General features: G+C 35.4%; 2 protein-coding genes across 3 annotated transcripts in view; both read left to right on the top strand.

Annotated features, from left to right (window-relative positions):
- LOC101892275 (protein Wnt-5) overlaps window positions 1-21,053 on the top strand; it is a 398,457-nt gene that overhangs the window by 231,901 nt on the left and 145,503 nt on the right. For both annotated transcript variants that reach the window (XM_020036814.2, XM_020036815.2), the window contains one exon: window positions 2,920-4,570. In XM_020036814.2, coding sequence (XP_019892373.1) covers window positions 2,920-4,570 — 1,651 coding nt within the window. The remainder of the gene's footprint in view (window positions 1-2,919; window positions 4,571-21,053) is intronic.
- LOC101891757 (uncharacterized) lies at window positions 523-1,191 on the top strand. The gene is made up of 2 exons (XM_005183737.4): window positions 523-793; window positions 875-1,191. The coding sequence occupies exons 1-2, from the start codon at window positions 605-607 to the stop codon at window positions 1,046-1,048; spliced, it is 363 nt and encodes a 120-aa protein (XP_005183794.1). The 5' UTR covers window positions 523-604; the 3' UTR covers window positions 1,049-1,191.

The following is a 21,053-nucleotide window of genomic DNA, read 5'->3' as shown; positions in this document are numbered from 1 at the left end:
TCAATGACTCACAGATTTTCTAATTTGGATTTTAGAGGGTTTTATTTAAGGGGTTTAAAACGTTACACTTAGTATTTTTCTTAAATTTCAAGCTTCATCCACATAAGACGGGAAAAATGTTCCTAATTACCTCGAACTTTCTGAACAATCGGAAAAAATGCAGCATTATTGATATATATATATATATATATATATATATATATATATATATATATATATATATATATATATATATATATATATATATATATATATATATATATATTTATCGTCAACATGCAGTTGTTATCAATTTTTAATAATGACAAAACAGCAGATAATAGGGCATGTCAAATTTCCAATAACCAAAATCGCTGATAGGCATTCTGAGTATTTCAAACACATCTTTCGTACTTTGTGATTACAAAATTTCGACAGATGATAGCTGCCACAAATGACGCTGTAAAAATTAGGTCACCCACATTATCATTACCGTAACAAAGATACAACTTCAAATTGCTATAAATATGAAAGTTAGGCAAAGAAAAGCATACACATCTTCGCTGGCTTCCAGAGCAATAACATCAATTACAGTTGAAAAAAAAATCGTTTCTCTTTAAAAAAAATGGCCAAATTCTTGTGTCTCACCTCTTTTGTTGTTGCTGCCGCCATTGTCACACTGTGCTCGGCCAATGGCAATGACTATCAATGGGGTACAATTGGTGCTGCGGACAAGTTAATGGCCAAGGAAGTGGTGTTCAAACCAGGATTTTTGGGTACCGTTACCACCCATAATTATGTATATCAACAAGTGGTGAGTTTGTGGTGATTTAAAAATTTAATTAATTGCGTTGAAAAAACATTTTGTTTCTGTTTCCATTTGTTTAATCTATAGGGTGCAGCAGCTCCTTTGACAATCAAAGCAATTAAAATCACCGACAAAAAGAAGTTCAAAGGAGCAACTGCTGTTGTTGCCAGTGGCGGTGTGGGTTCAAGTGACGTCACCATTACCTTCACGAGCTTGAGAGGTTCCGGCATCAAGAGTTTGGTTGAAATCTATGGTTCATAGATTGTTTTAATGTTGGTCTATTTTTTCGACTGGATTTTTTACACGTCTAGGCAATAAGTTTTATTTTGGAATATTTTTTTTTTGTAAATCTGTAATTAATTTTGTAAAAAATAATAATAAAAAAATTAATTTTTTAAACAAAATGGGCCTCTTTTCGAATTTTCTAGTTCTTGTTTGTTTAGAATTCTGAATTCTTGAAACTCGCACATTATCTTTCAAGAAATACCTGAATGCTTTTAAAATATTTCCATGGATTTTTCGAAAATATTTTCAAGGTCTTCTAGGCTGAATATTTATTTTGAATTGTTTAAACAACTTTAAAGAGCTTCCTGTTAATTTGATCTGAACTACTTTCTGGATATAAATCATTGGTTAGGATTTTTTAAGGTAATTCCGACCAAAAATATAGGATTTTTAGGAATATTTTCTAAAAAGTCTTTGTTTTTTAAGAAAAATGTCTCGAGGACATTCCGACTGAAAATTGAGAGCATTTAAAGAATATCTTAAAAATTCCTTTCCGGTGTACTTATTAAAGGGCAATTCTAACAAAAATAATTTATTCCGGAAAATAGTTTAAAACAAGTATAAAAACTGTAAGTTCGGCCGGGCCGAACTTTGAATACCCTCCGCCATTTAGAACTAATTTGACAACTTTCAAAAAAAAATAAATAAATAAATAAATAAAATAAAATAAAAATAAATAAATAAATAAATACAATAAAATCCGTTAAAAATTCTGTTCATATCTTTAAAATACCGAATGTGGCCGTTATATTAGGGTCTATACTACGACGTGAACCTGTATAGGCAACTTTTGTCATAAGCCATTACAATATTCAAATGGGAAATTAAAAAAAAAAAAAATAATGTAGCTAAAATCATCAAAATACCGAGTATAGGGAGGTACCGTTATATGGGGGCTATACCAAAACGTGGACCTGCACAATTTTCTGTCATAGGCTTTAGTATCCATTACGAACTTGAAATACCAAATTTTAAACAATTCCGGTGAATAATGCCCCTAAAATCATCAAAATGCCGAATATCGGGAGGTACCGTTATATACCTCCCTATACCTATCGAAGGCGTGGACATGCACAGACAATTTTCTGTCATAGGCTGTAGTATATGTTACAAACTTCAAATACCAAATTTTAAACAATTCCGGTGAATAATGCCGCTAAAATCATCAAAATACCGAATATCGGGAGGTACCGTTATATACCTCCCTATACCTATACGAAGGCGTGCACCTGCACAGACAATTTTCTGTCATAGGCTGTAGTATATGTTACAAACTTCAAATACCAAATTTTAAACAATTCCGGTGAATAATGCCGCTAAAATCATCAAAATACCGAATATCGGGAGGTACCGTTATATACCTCCCTATACCTATACGAAGGCGTGCACCTGCACAGACAATTTTCTGTAATAGGCTGTAGTATATGTTAAAAACTTAAAATACCAAATTTTAAACAATTCCGGAGAAAAATGCCGCCGAAATCATCAAAATACCGAATATCGGAAGGTGACCCATTTTCAATGCCAATTAGCCTGCATGTAATATTAATCTTGATGTCAATTTGCAAACCTCTAAAATAAATAATAAGAAGTCTATCGTATATACTTTATTGGGTTTTCGAAGAATATTTCGAGGTGTCAAATTTAATATACCCTCCATTGTTTGGTGGAGGATATAAAAATTCAGAATATTACTAAAGACATCAGCCATTATAGTTGTTTAACGTATGTATAACATTCATTTTTCTTGAAGACATACGAAAGATCCTCCCATGCCTACCAAGACAACACATTTTTTCCTGTCCAAGCTCAAATTGCTAATGCTTATTTTTTCTCTTTTTTTCCAGCTCCCTTGGCATTAAATCGCCATTCATTGAGTTTCGCAATGAATTCGAAGTGCTGGCCAACAACAGCATAGCCCTGAACATTACCAAAGATGAACAGGCGTTAATGCATCAGGAGGGCCTCAGAAAATTGGGTACCTTTATAAAACCCGTTGACTTAAGAGATTCTGAGACGGGGTTTGTCAAGGCAAATCTTACCAAAAAGATTGCTACTCCCATGCCACAACAGAGAACACAAACACAGCGGAGGATGCATCCCATACAAGAGGAAATGGATCAAAAGCAAATCATTCTACTCGATGAAGATACCGATGAAAATGGTTTGCCGGCCAGTCTAACCGATGAGGATCGTAAATTTATTGTACCCATGGCATTGAAAAATTCCCAACCAGATCCTCGATGGGCACAGTCGATGGCCCGCAGTTCAATGCTCTCAGCGCCAACGGCAAAGCCTAGCACTACAACGACAACGAAAAAGCCCACCACTCCGGCCACACCAGAATTTGCCTCGAACATAGAAGACCTGAAGAAACACATTTTGTTCCTGCAGAATCTCACAAAGCATGATAGTAATTTTCAATCGAAATTTGTGGTCTTTCCCAGTCTGCAGAAGGACAAACAGGGTAGGCCAATAACAACGACGAGCACCACAACCACAACGGCATCGCCGAAGGTACCATTTCGTCCCATCTATCAGTATTCAGCACCAGTATTACCGCCCACTAGGAAGTCATCAATTAACATAAATAGTAAAATTTCACATTCACCACCCTTTGGGGGTTACTACCACAATGACGATGATGAGGAGTCGCTGTCTGCCTTCCTGCAGCCGGTCAATAATAATGGCAAGGATAAAATTGCCATTGTGCCACAGGTTCTACTGCTAAATGATCAAAACAAAGATCGCAGAATGCCGGTGGCAACCACAACAACAAGTACAACCACAACGACAACAAGCACTACAACAACAACAACCACCACAACGACAACCAGACGTCCCACAAAACCCACCAAACTGCCACCCTGTGTACGTAATCCGGAGGCGCCCAAGTGTATACGTTTGCGTAAACGTGAAGAGCTGCAGAGGCAAAGGGATCGTGAACAACTGCTGAGAGAACAAGAGAAGTACTGGCCACGCTATGAACCCTATCGCCAGACCATTAACAACACCAAACGTTTTGCCGTCTCCATTGAAATTCCCGACTCCATTAAGGCCTATTTGAATGAAACGAAAAATGCCAAAAATCTGGATGGTAGCGGGGGTATTGCGGAGGAAAATCTACAAATCCTCTCACGTTTTGTAAGATCCACCCACAAAAGACGTAACATTGGTGGTGGCCTACAGGGACGTTCCACGGCCAGTAATGATAAATTTGCCTCAAAATATGGTACTGGTGCTTTTTTAGATCGAGATTCGGTGGCATCATCCACCGGCGGTAGAGATTTTGTAATACCCAATGCCGAGCAGATGGGCATGATGGCGGCCAATGCAACAACGCCCAGTCCAACGGTGCCACCCTACTCCGAGCCATTGGATTTAAATCCAGATAATTGTTATCTGGTCGATGGCATGAGCTATGGCCAGAAGAAACAATGTGTGCTGCACACAAGTGTGATGCCGGCCATAAGTCGTGGGGCCAGGGCCACAATACAGGTAGGTGGAAAATAGTGAGGATAGATACTTTAAAATTAACATTGTTTAAGGTTTTTATTTATTTTTTTATTTTTTCTTTTTTAATAAATCGGAATACCCGAGGGCATATTTCGAGCCGATCTCTGGAGTTTTGAGGATTTCTGATAATGATGAATAGATTTTTTTGGTTTATTTCTTATAAAAAAAAACCCTTTAAAAATTTAGTTGAGATTTTACAATTTTGTTTGTGCCTGAAATACTCCTAGTCCAAGTGGTTAAAGATTCTAGGAATACTACATAGGAATAGTGAAACTAATACCTCACCAGAATTGGTTTTTAGCAAGGGTACTGCGATATTTTTTTATACATTTGGCTGACTTCGAATCCGACTCTAGTGAAAGAAAATGAAACCCTGGGTTTTGATTAAATTGATCCTTGGACGACTCCAGTTCAAGACCTGTAGACTGTCTGTCTGAAGTTGCTCTAGCCTGTCACATAGCAAATTTTCAATGCTTTTGTCTTGGTCCTCCCTCTTTAAATTTTATTTTGTACATCCATTACCTCATTCCTCCAAATTCTTCCGGAATACCCACAAAAATGTTTTCTTTTCTTAAATATTCTCTTAAAATTCCTTTCCCAATTTCATCTCTCAACCGCGCAACACGCAACTCATATCCTTCAAGCATTTCAATTCAAAGCTAATCCATCATATTTGTCATAACTTCGAAACTACAACTTCTATTTTTTTTGGTTGTGGGCTGAATGTGTTGTGTGCGACACAATCACCACTCGTTTTAATGTGGGTCTGACAAAAACATCCGACGCATGCATGTACGGTGGCTAAGCCAAAGCCATCACGGGCGCTTACTCTCAAACACACACACACACAAGATAACAAAGAATCCGCCGCACATTTGTCAAAGAGAGAGTATTGCCTGTTTGAAGGACCAACATGTGTGAGCTCCTCGAATTCGACCAGCTAACATGCAATTGCTCAAATCCCACAAAGGGAAAACATGACAAAATCAAATATGAACGAACCAAACGCTGCCGTCCGTCAGTCGCATTGTATGGAAATGACATATCGCTAACGATGTCAGCAGCGTTATATCGTTAACGATGATGTCGTTGATTTTGTTGTTGTTCGTGATGTTGCTCAGTTGAAAACTTATGCCGCTATTAAGCAAAATGAAGCGTGGGTGGGGAGGGGGCCATAAAGGGGTTCCTGGAAGTCCTTTCAATGAAGACATAAATGAAATAAACCGAAATTGTGAATATGTCTCCATTTGGGAAATTTACTCAAACACACACACACTCACATAACAACAAGAATTTGTGGGAAAGAATGTGGTTAACATTAACGTAGGCGAAGGAGGACAGTGGGGCGAAACCATCTAAACATACAAAAGAGTTGTGAAATAACTGACTGATAATCAATGCCCAGACGAAATGGCTGAAGCTAGTAGGCTGGATTCTGGAAATCCGTACAAAAAGGGTACGAAAGGTATAATGAACTGAATATTTAATATTTGGTATTTGACAAACTGAAAGTACTAAAATGTATAAAAAATTGAATACTTTGTATTGGAACCAACGTGCTAGAATTCTAAACTTTGGAATGAGAGTCACTGCTGAAGTACAGGATAGCTGTATCAAAGGGTATTTGGAAATTCAAATTTGAAGGTTACGAAAAGTTCTTAAATGGTATAATTTCGTATTATGTTAACGAAAAGAGCTAAAAATGGAATTGAAATTTAGTATGAGAATCAAGCCTGGAAAATAAGTTTGATATATGATGTTGGTTTTGGAAATGTGTGTTAAGTGTGTGAATTGTACTAAATGGTACTAAATTTGGAACAGTTTGGTTTAGGGTGAACGGATGAAGCTGGAATTTTGAAATTTCGTATTGGGTTCCCTGTGGGTGATAGGTTTGTGTTAAAGAGGTGGTTTCGGAAATGCGTCATTAATTTGTACGAAAAGTACTAAATATTACTTTTTTTTGATGTTAGGCGAACAGATAGTGCTTGAAATTATTGTTCATGTGTAGCCTGGACATATGTATGTGGTTGCGGAAATGCGTACAATAATTGTACGAAAAGTACTAAATGGTACTATATATGGGATTTAGGTGAAGGGATAGAGTTCAAATTCTGACATTTGATATTTAATTTACTGAAGGTATCTGTGTTTGGGATTTGGCGGTGGTTTGGAAATGCGTCCTTTATTTGTACAAAAAATACTAAATGCTACTTTATTTGGTATTGGCAAAAGAAATATAACTGGACTCCCGATATCTGATATAGAGGTCTCTGTTGGTATCTGGGATAGAGATTTGGGGATGGTTGGGAATTGTGTACTATATTTGTACAAAAAAGTACTAAATTGTACTAAATTTTGTATTGAATGAAAGGACAGAGTTGGAATCCTTAAATTTGATATAGAGGTCTCTCTTGGTATCTGGAGTTGTGATTTGAAATTGTGTTCTACAAAAAGTACTTTATAGTACTAAATTTGATATTGAGTGAAGGAATCGGGCTGGAGTCCTCGAATTTGATATTTAGGTCCCTGCTAGTATCTAGAATTGAGATATAGAGCTGGTTTTGGAAATGTGTACTAAATTACATGAAAAGTACTAAGTGGTACTAATTTTGGTATTGAATGAAGGTATGGAACTGGAATTCCAAAATTTAATATGGGGGGTATCTGGAATTGAGATATGGAGGTTGTTTTGGAAATGCGTTCTATATTTGTACAAAAAGTATTGAATGATACTTTATTTGGTATTGAGTGAATGTATAGAGCTGAAATCCTGAAATTTGATATGGATCTTACTGTTGTAGTCTGCGTATGGAGATGGTTTTGGGAATTTGTACAATAATTGTTCGAAAAGTACTAAGTGCTACTAGATTGGGTATATGTGTTGAAGGTATAGAGCTGGAATCCCAAAATATTATATAAAAATCTCTATTGGCATTTGGAATTGGGATTTTGGAGCATATTGTATTTTTATACCCTTCACCACAAGGTGGTCAGGGTATTATGTTATTGTGCATTTGATTTTAACAGGCAAAAGGAAATGAGATAGACCCATAGTTCCTTTTGATGATCGGCATAGAATCACATGCATGTCCGTCCGTCCGTCTGTTTATTGTGTTTTTGTAAACAATGTACAGGTCGCATTTATTACCCGATACATATGGAATTTTGCACAAACGATCAAATTAGGCCTGAAAATAAGTATGCCAAATTTCAGATATAGCTATAGCTCCCATACATATTTTTCATCCGATTTGTTATTTTTGTCCTACGCAGCCATAATATGCACTTTGTAACAACGATATTTTGGAAAATATATCAAATATAGCTCAGAACTACTTATGCCAAATTTTGTAGATATCGGTTCAAATGTGGATATAGCTTCCATATATATCTTCTTCCTATTTGCCTTTTATTTTGCACCAAAGATTTAATATAAGCCCAAATGGGATGGAATTTGGCACTTACGACCAGATTGAGTCTAGGAACTACGATGTCAAATTTGGTGAAAATCGGTTCAGATATAGCTGTAGATCCCGTATATATTGTTCATTCGATTTTTATACATTTGTTCCCCACAGCCGTGATATGCACTCCGTAACAATGATATTCAGGGAAATATATCAGATACACCTCAGAAATACCCTTGCCTATTTTTATCGAGATCGGTTAAGATTTGCATATATAGCTCCCATATATATCTTTATCCGATTTCAAGTTCATTGTAAATGAGTCTAAATTTATCGAGGCATTTGTGTATTTTGAATTCAGACTTTTATTACGCATTTAATATTATCTAGTTAATTGTGCACAACTAGATAATATTAAATGCGTAATAAAAGTCTGAATTCAAAATACACAAATGCCTCGATAAATTTAGACTCATTTACTTTAAATTATAACTTTAATCGTAGTTGGTATGATTTAATTCTCACAAATTCCCCAAAAAGACTTAAATTTGTTTAGTGAAGCCCTACTAAATATGCCAAGTGGTGTAGGATATCATAAAGTCTGCCCGCCCGACTTTAAGACTTTCTTTACTAATTTCCATGATATGTGAAAATCATGGTCACTTTAAATGTGCGGGTTTTACTGGTAGACAATTTGATGTAATAACTGATAGAAAAAATGGACTTCGCTGGGCGTGCATAAATTGTAGGTCCTTGGAGGTTGATTTTTACCGTCTATTTAAGGAGTCTAAAGTCGAAATTGCAAACATGAAGAAAGATTTTGAATCTGTTTACTCTCGCTTAAACTATTTTGAAAATATGTATAATAAATTTGAGTATCCTGATGGTTCGCCCAAAAGAAAAAAATCTTCAGCTATTATTTCTGGTAATAACTTAATATCGCTAAATTCACCAGTTGTTGCCCCGCTACAAAATAATACTGAAAATTTATCTTCAGACAACCATCTGGCGCCTCCGTTGCAATTTGCATCTTCGCCATCCAGCAGGTCATCACCGGCTGTTTCTAATACAAGTGAAAGTCGGAGTACTCAGATCGAAACCTTATCTTCTGAAGCTCCATCTAATGTCCAGCAAAATCCACATAATTTGCATAGCGTCCCCCCTATTTTTGTAAGTGATTATACGTCAAATCCTACAGCACATCCACCATTGCAATGTGCTTCTCTTCCTTCTAGTAGCCTAATTGTAGTTCCTCCTAGAAAAAGCGTATTTATATCTAGATTGCATCCTAGTACTACAATAAATATTATAAGTGCTTATGTTAAATCTAAAATACATAATCTTGAAGAAAGTGATTTTAAAATTTTTAAGTTTAATTCCTCCTCTGCTCGTGAAATTTCATCGTTTAAGCTTGTTGTTTCCAAAAACATATTCGATACTATTATTAATAGTTCATTCTGGCCCGATGACATTTTAGTAAAAGAGTTTGTATACAGAGAAAAGCGTAACGCACTTAATCCTGTCCGTACTTCTAACGCTATGCAAGCTTCAAAAAACTAATAGAATCTGATTCGTTACAAATGTTATACCAAAATGTCAGAGGTCTAAACTCAAAACTTCGTCAAACTTTTTTAAAATCTTTTGGTTCTGATTTTAAAGTCTTTATATTTACTGAAACTTGGCTTAAACCTGAAATCTACGACACAGAAATCTTTTCTGACCAATTTGAAGTTTATAGAAATGATAGAGTAAATAGAACCGGTGGAGGAGTTTTAATAGCTGTACATAATTCCATTACGTCTGAAATAGTTGTCACTGAAGATCTTAATATAGAATTTATATGTGTCAAACTATTATATCGTGGTAAATTTATTGCTTTAACTTGTTCCTACATTCCTCCAAATTCAGACTTTGAAATATACATTAAGCACTCAAAGCTTCTGAAGGATGTTTCATGTTTAAAGTCAGCAAATTTTGATCTTATTTGTCTTGGTGATTTCAACTTACCAAGTATATCGTGGATCCCTAAACAAAATTCCATAGACTATATTCCTGTATCGTCTGCAGGCTCAGCTAGTAGAATGGACGAATTCTGGGAAGCTATATTTGACCAAGGACTTTTCCAAATAAATAATGTTTTTAATGTCAAGAATAGAATTTTAGATTTAGTATTCTCCACAACCGTTAACCTTTCATTATGTAGATGTGCACCGTTTGTCGAACCGGAGGATAATTATCACCCAACCCTCAATATAACTCTTGATCTTAAAACTCAAATAACATCCAAACCACTCAATAAAAAAATATCCTTTAACTTTTCCAAAATTAACATTGATTTGTTACGTACTACTCTTTCCAATACAATATGGCGTCTTGAAGGTGATATTGATTATTGTATTTCCGATTTTTATAATATCTTAAATGAAGCCTTTAAACTAACAGTCCCTAGTTCAAATTACGCGCCAAATGGAGGCTCGCCATGGTTTACTCCATATTTAAGACGTTTACGTAATAACAAAAGTAAACTTTTTAAGAAATTTAAAAAATTTAACTCATCCTTAAACTATTCCAATTACTCCAAAGCTCGAAATAAGTATAATACTGAAAATTTAAAATGTTATTCGGCATATCTACAAAGAATTAGAAATAGTTTTCAACGCAACCCAAAAAACTTCTATAATTTCGTAAATTCTAAAAGAAAAGTCCATGAATTCCCTAGCTGTATGAAATTCGGCAGCACAGAGGCTACCGATGATTCTGATATTGCAAACATGTTCGCAGATTTTTTTCAGAATAGCTATTCAACTTTTACATCCACTAGCAACTACAGCTTTAACATTAATAGACTGAATTTTTTGCCCCAAATTTTGCTTACGGAAGAAGAGGTCTTAAATGGTTTAAAAACTTTAAAAAATTCGATCTCCCCAGGTCCAGACGGAGTACCGGCAAACGTTCTTAAATTATGTGCAATTGAATTATACATACCACTTACGAAATTATTTAACTACTCTTTATCTTTAGGCTACTTTCCTTATTTTTGGAGATCTAGTTATATAATTCCTCTCCATAAAACTGGTAGTCGTTGCAATATTGAAAATTATAGAGGCATTGCTAAGCTTAGCGCAATACCTAAACTTTTTGAATTTTTGGTTTCGCGTAGGCTAACACACTTTGTGGCTCCAATTTTTTCACCGTGTCAACACGGTTTCATCAGAGGTAGGTCAACTTTAACTAATCTTATGGAATTAACATGCTATGTTCATAATGGTTTTGCTAATAAATTTCAAACTGATGTAATTTATACCGATTTTAGTAAAGCTTTTGACACTGTCGTACATAGTTTATTACTCCACAAACTTGATTTAATGGGTTTCCCTACATTATTGTTAGACTGGATCTCATCATACCTTGAAAACCGTACTCAAAAGGTGTCTTTCACAAATGCCATCTCAAAAAATATTCTAGTCCATTCTGGTGTTCCTCAGGGAAGCCATTTAGGACCATTACTATTCGTTCTCTATCTCAATGATCTTCCGTCAGTTGTAAAGTTTTCCAAAATTCTAATGTTTGCAGATGATGTTAAGCTGTTCATTAATCTCGATTCTCTCAATAGCTCATTACATTTACAACATGATCTACATTCCATTGTAAATTGGTGTGGTATGAATGGCATGTCACTAAATCTTAAAAAATGCAAAAAATTGTCATTATTCAGATCTAGATATATTCAATCTGATTACTTTGTAGGTTCATACAAATTGGAGAATGTAGACTCATTTATTGATCTTGGTGTTATTTTGGACAATAAACTTCGTTTTAACTTACACATTGAATCTAGCGTTAATAAAGCAAAGTCTCTTCTAGGTTTCATTAAGCGCTGGTCTAAAGAGTTTGAAGACCCTTACGTAACTAAACGCTTGTTTACTAGTCTAGTTAGACCTACATTAGAGTATGGTTGCGTGTTGTGGAGTCCATTTTATAAATGTTACTCTAATTCAATAGAAGCAGTTCAAAAACAATTCATTATATTCGCTCTCAAAGGTCTGCCCTGGAATCCGTCTGAAGCACTCCCCCCCTATGAAAATCGATTAAAACTTATAGACCTTCCATCGTTAGAAAGAAGGCGTTTAATGCTTAGAGCAATATTTTTAATACGACTTTTGCGTGGTCAAATTGATTCACAATTTTTAATTAGTGAAATAAAGTTTAATGTTCCGTCTAGAATAAGTCGTAATTATATACCGCTAAATCTTTCCTTGGCGAGATCTAACTACGAACTAAGCAACCCCCTTAGATCTTTATGTGAAATATATAACAACCTCTATAATAATTTATCACTATCTGAACCTTTGCATGCAATAAAAATATCAATACTTAATTTATAATTATAGTATTAGGAGCTGCCAGATTTGTATTTTTGCTCGTTGTGTGTGATTTGTAATACTAATCCTTTTACTAAAACCGGCTGATGTTTTACTGTAGCTGGTGTTTCCCTACAATACTAACCCTCCATGGTGCGGACTATGGGGTGTACGCGCTCCCTACGTATTGGGAGGTGGCCCCCTCGGTCGGCAGGGGCGGGTAAGAGTGGCGTTGGGACCGAACGAAAAAAAAAAAAAAAAAAAAAAAAAAAAAAAAAAAAAAAAAAACGAAGAGGCAAAATTTTTGGAACCACGGTTCGGGATTTCAATATGTTTAGTATTTTCAAATTTTATACTTCTCCTAGCTACGCTTTATCCCATTTCTACTTTATTTATTGCATAGTCATTCTAAATACCATATTTCAATTTTTTTTACGGCACCACGAATCTACTTCTCTTAAGCTATTCAAATTAGCTAAAATTTTTGGTCCAAATGGGCCTATTCGATGCATACTTTTTTAGAAGCAGATTATACTTTTGTAAAAAATGCATCTCCATATATTTCGTAACACTGTTCCTCCTGCCATTCCTTGTTGCTTCATGTCATCGTCAAAGTCATTAAAATACATTTCTTTATTGTCATGAACAAAAAGGAAAAAAAAAAAACTGGAAAAATTTATCAAGTAATACAACTTTCAGGGCTAATTATATACAAAAAGTCAAAAAACTCTTGAGCTGCTCCTTTAGCGTTCACATTTTGTGGTTAATAATATAAATATGCAAGCGTGCGTGAACAATTGAATTGTCAAAAAAAAAGAAAAAAATGAGAACAAAAATTAGGCGTGTTCGTGGCGTCATTGTCAAGAAAACCAGGGAACAACTTTTGTCGAGCCTTACACGCACACAATTTAAATGTGTTAAAAAAAAATAAAAACCTTTATTTTATTTTTAAATTAATGTATGAGACATGATGAGCATGGTGTGGGGTGGTGGCATTACACTCCTTCCCTTCCTTTGTCGTTTTTTTATGTTCCATTCTTCTTCCACCATCAAATGCATTTTGATGGCAGAACAAACAAACAATGTCATATTACACGAAATGTACAATCATCATCATCCTCGTCGTAATAGTAAATACTTATAACACTTTGAAGTGTCCTTTGCCACGCAGCATAGACATACATAATGCCAAGAAGCAAGCAATGCATCATCATTGTTATCAACGCCATCACCAACTAGCAACTGAGTCAGCCAACCAGCCAGCTAGGGAGATATTCAATTCATGCCACAATATGAGTGAAATTTACATTTACATACACACCTACATCCATACATATGTACATGAGGCGCAACGACAGCATTATCCTTATGAGGACGAGGACAACGTTGCCGCAATGACGAACCTCAGTTTTATGTGTAATACAACAACGCTAGGTTACTGCCGATGCAAACTTCAATGCAATACATTGGTTTACATATGGTTTAGTGGAACATGCATAAATAAAGGAGGCGAACAATTGGACATTTAGGCCATTGCAAAGAATGTCTGAAAGGGTACGGTCTTAAAAAGAGTTGAAAACCTAATGAGTTAAACAATGAATAATTTAATGCATTAAATAATTCATTTCGAAAAAATAACAATTTGGTTACAACAAAAACAAAATATGAATAAATAAAATGCATAAACTTATATAGCTTCTGAATCGATTTCCACCAAATTTGACTGAAGTAAATGTTTGTTGCATGCGACCTCCCAAACCAAATATCGTTCCCAAGAAGTGTATGTTTTGACTTTCAGAATAGTTAAATATAAAATAGAATGAAGCTACTTTATTTATTCAAAAGTAGCATCCTCGATGTATTATTTCCAATAAAATAGAGGGAAATATATCCAAATCTGAAGCGATATCAGGATGTGTCGAATCCTTGTTATGGAGTGTATTATACGGATTTCGATGACTTTGATATAAAATCGTTTAAAACATACATATGGTAGTAATAGCCATATCTGAACCTTGATTCTAGGCTAAATTTGGTTGTCTCTGCCAAAATTCATCTCATTTGGGTTAATATTAAATATTTGGCGAACAATATACTTGAAATCGAAAGAAGGTATATACAGGCTGAGATCAAAATATGTTAAAAAGCAGTAAGTTCGGCTGGGCCGAACTTTGAATACCCTCCACTAGCTGGAACGAATTTGGACATTTTCAAAAAATAAAAAAATAAAATAAAATAAAATCCGTTAAAAATTCTGTTAAAAACTTAAAAATACTGAATATAGGCATTATATTGGGGTCTCTACGACGTGAACCTACATAGGCTTTGTTTCTCATAAGCACATACGATCAAATTAGGCCTGAAAATAAGTATGTCAAATTTGATCGAAATCGGTTCAGATATAGCTATAGCTTCCGTATATATTTTTCATCCGATTTGTTATTTTTGTCCTGCGCAGCCGTAATATGCACTTTGTAACAACGATAATTGGGAAAATATATCAAATATAGCTCAGAAGTAGATATGCCAAATTTTGTAGATATCGGTTCAAATGTGGATATAGCTTCCATATATATCTTCTTGCAATTTGCCTTTTTTTTGCACCAAAGATTATAAAAGCCCAACTGGGGAGGAATTTGGCACTTACGACCAGATTAAGTCTAGAAACTAGTATGTAAAATTTGGTGAAAATCGGTTCGTATATAGCTGTAGCTCCCATATATATTGTTCATCCGATTTGTTATATTTGTTCTCCACAGCCGTGATATGCACTCCGTAACAACAATAATTTATTTATTCAAAAGTGACATCCCTGATGTATTATTTCCAATAAAATAGAGGGAAATATATCCAAATCTGAACCGATCTTAACAAAACTTGGAAAGTTATTTTCAGGATGTGTTCAATCGTTGTTATGGAGTGTATTATACGGATTTCGGTGATTTAGATATAAAATCGAATAAAACATATATATGGTAGTTATAGCCATATCTGAACCCTGATTCTAGGCTAAATTTGGTTGTCTCTGCCAAAATTCATCTCATTTGGGTTAATATTAAATATTTAGCGTACAATATACTTGAAATCGAATGAAGGTATATACAGGGTGAGATCAAAGCACGAACTTTGAATACCCTCCACCAGCTGGAACGAATTTGGACATTTTCAAAAAATAAAATCCGTTAAAAACTCTGTTAAAATCTTAAAAATACTGAATATAGCCATTATATTGGGATCTCTACGACGTGAACCTACATAGGCTTTGTTTGTCATAAGCCATTGGCATATTCGAATTCGAAATGTGAAATAAACGATGAATAATGTAGTTATAAGCTTCAAAATACCGTATATAGAGAGGTACCGTTAAATCAGAGCTATACGGAGACCTGGACCAGCATAGACAATTTTCTGTCACTGGCTGTAGCATCCATTACGAATTTCAAATAAAACATCTCACACAATTTCGGTGGGTATTGTACCTAAAATCGTCAAAATACCGAATATAGGGATGTACTGATACAGGGTTGCCCATATTCGACGGACCCATCTGGCAACGCCATAACTTTTGAAAGAGATATCACATCGCTTAATGACATACCGCGTTTGAAGCGTTAGTCCAAGCAGATTTTTACCATGAACCAATACACGCCACGAGAGCGCTCTGAAATAGTTGAAATTTATATTCAACAGAAGAAACTGTTACCATCAATCAGGAGCGTTATTGCGACATGATGACCAATTTTGTGATGCCAATTATTCGTCGAAAGCGTATGAGGCAGTTCTGGTTTCAACAAGACGGCCCTCCACCGCACACAAGTCGCATAATAATCGATTTTCTGAAAAATTTGTTTCATGGGTCCGTCGAATATGGGCAACCCTGTATATGGGGCCTATACGAAGACCTGGACCTGCATAGGCAATTTTCTGTCACAGACTGTAGTTCTCATTACGAACTCTAAATACGTAATTTGAAACAATTCCGGTGAATAGTGTTGCTAAAATCATTAACATACCGAATATAGGGTGGTACCATAACATGAAACAATTAATACGAGCGGAGAGCGACCATCGACTGTTATGGCGGCCCACACCATCACCATGGCTGGCGCTTGATTTCTGGCGGCCAAGCGAAGGTGCACATTTTCAGCTGACCTTTTTTTTTTCATTTTGTTTGTTTACAAAAAACTACTGGACAGAGAATGTTTCTTTCATCGGAGAAAACCAAATTCGGGAGTTCAACACTTTCGGCCAAGCGAAGTAACTCTTTAGCTCTTTTGAGTTTATTTTCTTTCTGTTGCGGTGTAAGTTCTTGCATTTCTTGGAATTGCAATAGCTGTACCCCGAGCTCATTTTTCAATATTTGCCGAATGGAATATTGTGATATGTTTAGCTCACGAGACATTTTTCGGCCATTGCGACGTGGTTTTCGATCAAGTTGCTTCTTTACTTTCGAACCATTTCTGCAAATGTTGCTGTTTTCTTACGTCCACTTCCTCGTCGTCGGGCTACGCTACCAGTATCACGGTAACGAGCGATGGTACGAGACACAAACAATTTATTCACATTTAAATGCTGGAGTGCTCTTGTGTTTTTGTTCTAGGAGAAAGTTTCAGGGGCTTCATAAATTACCTTCAGGCTATAAAATAGTCTCATGTACTTGAATTTTAATAAATGCCATAATTCAATTCACATCTTCCTTCTCATCTTTTCTCATTTCTGGACAGTTCAGTATTTGCTCAGTTTTCCCCATATGCACATACATATGTGGGTTACACTACTATAAATAATGCTCAGATATATTGTTGTATGCCACTCTATAATTGTATGTATGTACGGTTTGATATGTATGTTGGGTCTGCTGCTGCTGCTGCCCCGCCATGCTGATGCTTGCAAATCAATCCATCATACTTTTGAAATATTTAATGACATCCGAAGTATTGCTGCTATGCCTTGACTTGGTTTGCAGCGATGGCGGCGTCCTGCATCCATCTATTTGATGCTGATGCATCATCTTCATCTCCTTCGCCATCATCACAATGCAACTGTCTGAGGGGATTAACATTAAAAAAAACCAAACTACCCTCGTTTTCTGCCATACGCATTTAACACCCAAGGGTTTGCATGGCCATCCGGGTGTGTGTGCGTGTTCGTTTTTTTTCATGCGAGTTAAAAAATCCTTGGCATTTTTTTCATTAAAAAATGTTCATTGCAGTTGGTTTGTTGTTTTTGCTTTCAATTTCATTTTTAATTTCGATTTCATTTAATATTTCATTTGCTTTTATTTGATTTCAAGTTTAATTGCAAATAGTTCCTTTTTGCTGAAATGCCAACAACAAACAGAAATGCACTTTTTGTTCCAAGTGTTTTCAAGTGCAGCATGTGCTCGACGTCCGCCCTCCATTCCGCATTATTCATGGCATGCATGTTTATGATGTGGTGGCATCAAAAATATATATATGGCGGCATGACATTGCTAGTGATTTTATTAATAATAAAAGGGAGAATTCGATTTGGGGCCAAGACGAATTTTAAATGCCCTATCCTAAGGATCAAAATTTTTACTTGAGTTTCCAGTCAGAAAAAAATAAATTATATGTAAACAGAAGCCCTACCAAATTAAAAAAATGAATATTCGGCCTATGAATTTAGGGGCCACACCATCCGATTTTTATTTTAGTTATTTCGGCCAGAGTAAGGAGACAGTTGTATAATTATTTTTATTTGGGCTCTTTCAGTCAACTGTCTTAAAAATTACCATTTTTGCCGATAACCCCTGGCTAACTCCTGGCCAAGTTGATGCTTTTTGGTCCTCTAGAGAAATTGACATATCAACAGTGACATTAAATAAATTAAATTCCGAATTCCACTTCCAAAACTAATTACATTTTAACATGACGATTTTAGTTTTTCCCTTCCACATCGTAGGATATAAGGACACTTATCACTAGTTTTTGATTTTCATGCACCTACGATAAATTTTATCACAGCCGTTAATATTAATAAGTTTTTTTTTTACAAAAAATCAATAAATCTTAACAATAACATTTTCGAACTTTTAAAATTTGTCAAACCACTTTTCAGATTTCTAGCTTTGGTAGGTATTTGGTACACTTCTCCACTCTGACGTATTATACCAAAAGTAGCCTACATGCAATATTTAAAGATTATGGAGGAAATCACTAGTTTGTTTACACTAAAAATATATTAGCACGTTTTAGAACCATTTAAGTTCAAATTCCCGTACTCCCTGTTTATTTCGTCTTCCTTACACAAAAAGCGGCATTCATATAAATCTCTAGAATTCTAGATCAACTATTTCGCTCTTAATATACCTGGTACCTTTGTAGTGCCTGAAAAGCAAATAAATCTTGCAAAATATGTTAACCTTGTTATTTTCCAAATTTCAGAATTCTCTGAAATATTTGGTAGATTTTCGTACGAGTTAAAAAAAAACCGGTACCATAACTTATTTTTTGCATCAATTGTTACCAATATCTGAAATGACAGAGTTCTAAATAAAAAAGAACTTAATTTCAGCTAAATAGTACAATTTTCTGTACTTTTGAGTACAAATTTCCATACAATTTGTGGTTTTCGTTTTTCACACCAACAGTGACCCTCATACTAAATTTCAGAAATTTAGATCCTATTTGATGATACCTATTTTTAATACCCAAAAACTCGAATATTTCAATCGGAAATTTAAAAATTTTTCTAAAAATGTAGAATTTTGGCTTCAGATCGTATTTTTGGTAAATTTTTACACTTTTTACTTTTTGGTATTTAGTACCTTTTAGTACACAATACATTACCCGCTGCAATTTGTCGCCTCTTTACCCCAGAAACTTTGGAAATTTAAGAATTTTTTGCTATACTGAAATCGTAGCTTGCCAAACAGACAAAGCAAAATATAAAATTTCAGAGTTATAGCACTAACAGTACAATATTTGGTACTTTTTAGTACCTTTTCTGTACAAATTCCAACAATTTTTTTCATTAAATTTTTAGTATTTTGTAATGTTTAGGTTAGGTTAGGTTAGTTTGAAAAAGAGGAGCAAAAAAAAAACAATTTCGCCTCAAGCCCTTATGGGCATGCACTTAAGCCAGTATAGGCCTGTTGTGCGCTCTAGTCAGAGGGGTTTTACCGAGGAAGAAGTGCAGTTAAACAGTCTGTTATAATTGAAATTCTGTTGCCTTTATGAAATTCTTTAACTGTTTTATATCATTTACCATGATTCGACTAAGGTCTGGTATAGTGTCGCTCCCTAAGAATTGGGCTCTGATATTAGCAAACGCTGGGCATATACAGAGAAAATGTTCCAAAGTTTCGTCGTCTTCCCTGCACGCCCTGCATATGCTGTTATCTGTGCAACCTATCTTGTATAGATGAGCTTGTAGGCCCAGGTGCCCCGTAAGGATGCCTGTCACCTCACTGATCTCCTTCTTGCCCAGCAATAAAAGATTCTTCGTTTTTATCACATTTGGGTCACCCCACAGGATTTTGGTGGTTTTCCCTACGCCCTCTTCGTTCCATAAGGATATATGGGCGTTTTTTGCCCATGTCTTTAACATTAGACGTGACGCTTTTAGCGGCAGTGGATTGTCTAAGTTTACTGCTGCTAATTCCCTGCCTGTTCTAGCGAGAGAGTTTGCTATCTCGTTACCTTTAACTCCGTTATGGCTTGGTATTCATATAATGCGAACTAAGCCGTGTTGAGAGTAGTTGTTGATTGAGTTAATACATTCCCATACAGTTCTTGAAGTTACTGTTTTGGATGTTATAGTGTTAATGGCTATCTTACTGTCCGTTAGGACGTTTACGATAGCCGATCTCGTGTTAGCATTTAACCAATTCAGACACTCTGTAATCGCCCGGACCCCCGCTTGTAGGATCGTATTGTGATCGGTCAGGCGGAAAGAGATTTTCGTATTTGTTTCTTCGATAAAAAAGACCCAGTCCTACTCTCTCCCCCAATACTGAACCATCTGTGTAACAAAAGTTACCAGTCGGCATCTGTGATGGGAATCCATCGATCCACGAGTCTCTGTTTGGGATTAATGTTTCACAAGAGTTTTGTAATGTTTAGTACGCATTTATATACACACTGGAATTGGTCACCTCTCTACACCATAAAATGTAGATAATTACGAATTCTTGATATTCTCTTGCAAATATAGTACATTCTTGGTCTTAAAAATACGATTTATGTAATCCAAATTCAGCAGAGAAAAAACTAAATATAAAAAATTTCTAAAAGTACAATAATTGGTATTTTTTAGTACAAATTCCTAAAATATCGTATCACATGTTTTAGTGCACATATCCATACACATGATATTTTTTAAGATTTTAGCTATAAAAGTTCAGCATAGCAGTAAGATAGTACCTTTACGTGCCTTTTTAGTACGAATGTCTAAGGCAGATGTTTAGAAGATGATTCGACCTACGAAATTTGAAGATTCTACCCCACAGTGTGACTTGTTTGTTCGGGATACGGTAGTATTTTGTTGTTGCAAAATGGTCAGGCTTTATCCCTTTATTGTTGTTTTTATAAAAACAAGGTTTGAAGGAGAACGATGGTAATGTTTACCAGGGGGTAATGCAGGGAATACCTAGGTTTCGGAAAGAGCCACCAATCCTCATCAGTTCCCTTTTTTTTTGTCCGGGATATTCTCCCCAGAAGTTATTTTAAAAAT

This window comes from Musca domestica, unplaced genomic scaffold, assembly GCF_030504385.1.
Source record: "Musca domestica strain aabys unplaced genomic scaffold, Musca_domestica.polishedcontigs.V.1.1 16, whole genome shotgun sequence".
NCBI lineage: Eukaryota > Metazoa > Arthropoda > Insecta > Diptera > Muscidae > Musca > Musca domestica.
Note: the sequence above shows the minus strand (reverse complement) of the source record. Positions and strands in the feature narration are given on the sequence as shown.

Bases quoted from the DNA above. Each gene is read 5' to 3' on its own strand.
- LOC101891757 (XM_005183737.4), top strand. From the start codon at position 605: ATGGCCAAATTCTTGTGTCTCACCTCTTTTGTTGTTGCTGCCGCCATT. The intron at 794-874 runs GTGAGTTTGTGG...TTTAATCTATAG, and splicing joins ATTATGTATATCAACAAGTG to GGTGCAGCAGCTCCTTTGAC.